Source organism: Grammomys surdaster, unplaced genomic scaffold (genome assembly GCF_004785775.1).
Source record: "Grammomys surdaster isolate TR1022 unplaced genomic scaffold, NIH_TR_1.0 114886, whole genome shotgun sequence".
In the NCBI taxonomy this organism is placed as follows: Eukaryota; Metazoa; Chordata; class Mammalia; order Rodentia; family Muridae; genus Grammomys; species Grammomys surdaster.
In genome coordinates, this window is record NW_021612778.1 from 1 (window position 1) to 1,952 (window position 1,952).

The 1,952-nt window shown below is 37.7% G+C and overlaps 1 gene segment (V, D, J or C); it reads right to left on the reverse strand.

Moving 5' to 3' along the window:
- Nucleotides 1-1,009: 1,009 nt before the first annotated feature.
- LOC114635647 lies at nucleotides 1,010-1,516 on the reverse strand. The segment is given in 2 exon segments: nucleotides 1,010-1,332; nucleotides 1,456-1,516. Coding segments are annotated over 2 exon segments (372 nt in total).
- Nucleotides 1,517-1,952: the final 436 nt, after the last annotated feature.

Consider the following 1,952-nt stretch of genomic DNA (forward strand, 5'->3'; position numbering starts at 1 on the left):
AAATATTTCTAAATAGAAAAGCAATGATATTGAGGCTGTCTTTGAAATGAATCTTCAGAGGATAGCAGAAGAAATTGGTGGATAATATGGAATGACATGAGTATTATCTATATGACCACAGACATACCAGACACTCTTTTTCCTCTTAAAAAAATACAGGTAAGCTATCTCCAAATCTCATCTTCTTATAAGAAATGACATGTATCCTGGGTTGAGTTTCTATCTAATTTTACTTCGTTGTGTACAAGGGATAGTACTATATCAGGAAACTTTTTCTCAAACTACACCATGTTTAAATTTGTTGGCAATACAGTGAATGAGATCAAACTACTAAGTCTGATTCACGTTGAAGAAATCAGTTTAAACTGAGTTCTCTTCCTTGCCTCTTTGCAGTATCATTACCTGCCTACACACAGGCAGAAGCTCCTTCACTAAAAGGAAGGAAGAGTGGCTTAAAATTAATCCTAAAATTTGAGTTATCAATAGATAGACATCAAACGAGTGTTGGAATTTGAATCCAGACCTCCTGGAAGAAAAGCCAATGTTTATAGTCATTAAACTATTTCCCTAGACTTCTTCCTCAGAATATTAATCCTATAAATAGATACATTTTTCTTATCAAAATAACTCTGGCTGATTGTGTGTGTGTGTGTGTGCGTGTGTGTGTGTGTGTGTGTGTGTGTTGGTGTTTGTGTATCTATGTGTGTGTGTTGACAACCCTTGTAAATGAATCACAGCCATCACCAATATTCTGCTACCCACAAACAGGTATTTATACTCATTTATTTCCTCTTTCAAATGAATAATGTAACTCATTCCCTTGTTTACATAATAGGCATGGGAGGAAAAACGAATTTAGGACATAGAAAATTTTCTCTATCTACTATATAAAAGCATCACATTGACCTTTAAGACCTGGCAAAGCTGAACTTCTGGAGACCTCAAAAGTAGAACTGCTGCTTATGATTATTGGGCCGCCTGTGCTCTCACTTCTGCTTTCCTGGGTGGTTTATGTCAAGGGTTGAATCACTGTGGGAGGAGTATCATAATAATGTTGACAGTAATAAGTTCCAACATCTTCAGGCTGCAGGCTGTTGATCTTGAAAGAAAACTGTGTGCCAGATCCACTGCCACTGAACCTCGATGGCATGCCATCTTCCACGCTGTTTGCATTATAGATCAGGAGCTGAGGATATTTCCCTGATTTCTGCTGGTACCATGCTAAACTACTGTAAATGTTCTCACTTGATTGGCAGGTGATGGTGACACTTCCTCCCACAGATGCAGACATGGAGGTTGGAGACTGGGTCATCTGGATGTCACATCTGGCATCTAAAATTGGAAAATCAAAAATGAATCTTCACATGATTAATTCTCTTGCAAGAGAATTTTCACTGAAACCAAGCAGCACTGATAACACACAGCTAAATAAATTTTCATTGCTGTCTTCCTTACCTGTAAGCCACAGCAGCAGCAATGCCAGGAACTTAGTGGGCACACTCATGTCTGTGTTTAATCTGTGTGACACTAACTCCAGCACATGGTGTGATCTGACTATGAAGAAATCCTCATGTCACTGATCTGGGGTACATGCAAATCAGCAAGCAATAAATACAGCTGCAGGACTCATCAGGACAGAAACTTATTACAGAACTGTGGGTCTTTTATTTCTCCAATTGAGATGCAGTGCAGGTTTATTTGTAGGAAATGTGCTTCTGTGAACAACAAACAACAGCAAGTCTATACATTACACCTTATTTTGATTTCTGTTATGTTATATATAGTGGCCCTTGTTATGTTTTCCTCCATATCTATATGTTTCCGATACTATACTGCTCTAGGACATAAGTAATTGGATCCTTTGTCCTTTCAAAATTAGGTGTAAATGTTTTTGTGGCCATATACTTTTCTGTTTTTTGTTTGTTTGTTTGTTTGTTTGTTTTGTTTTCCCT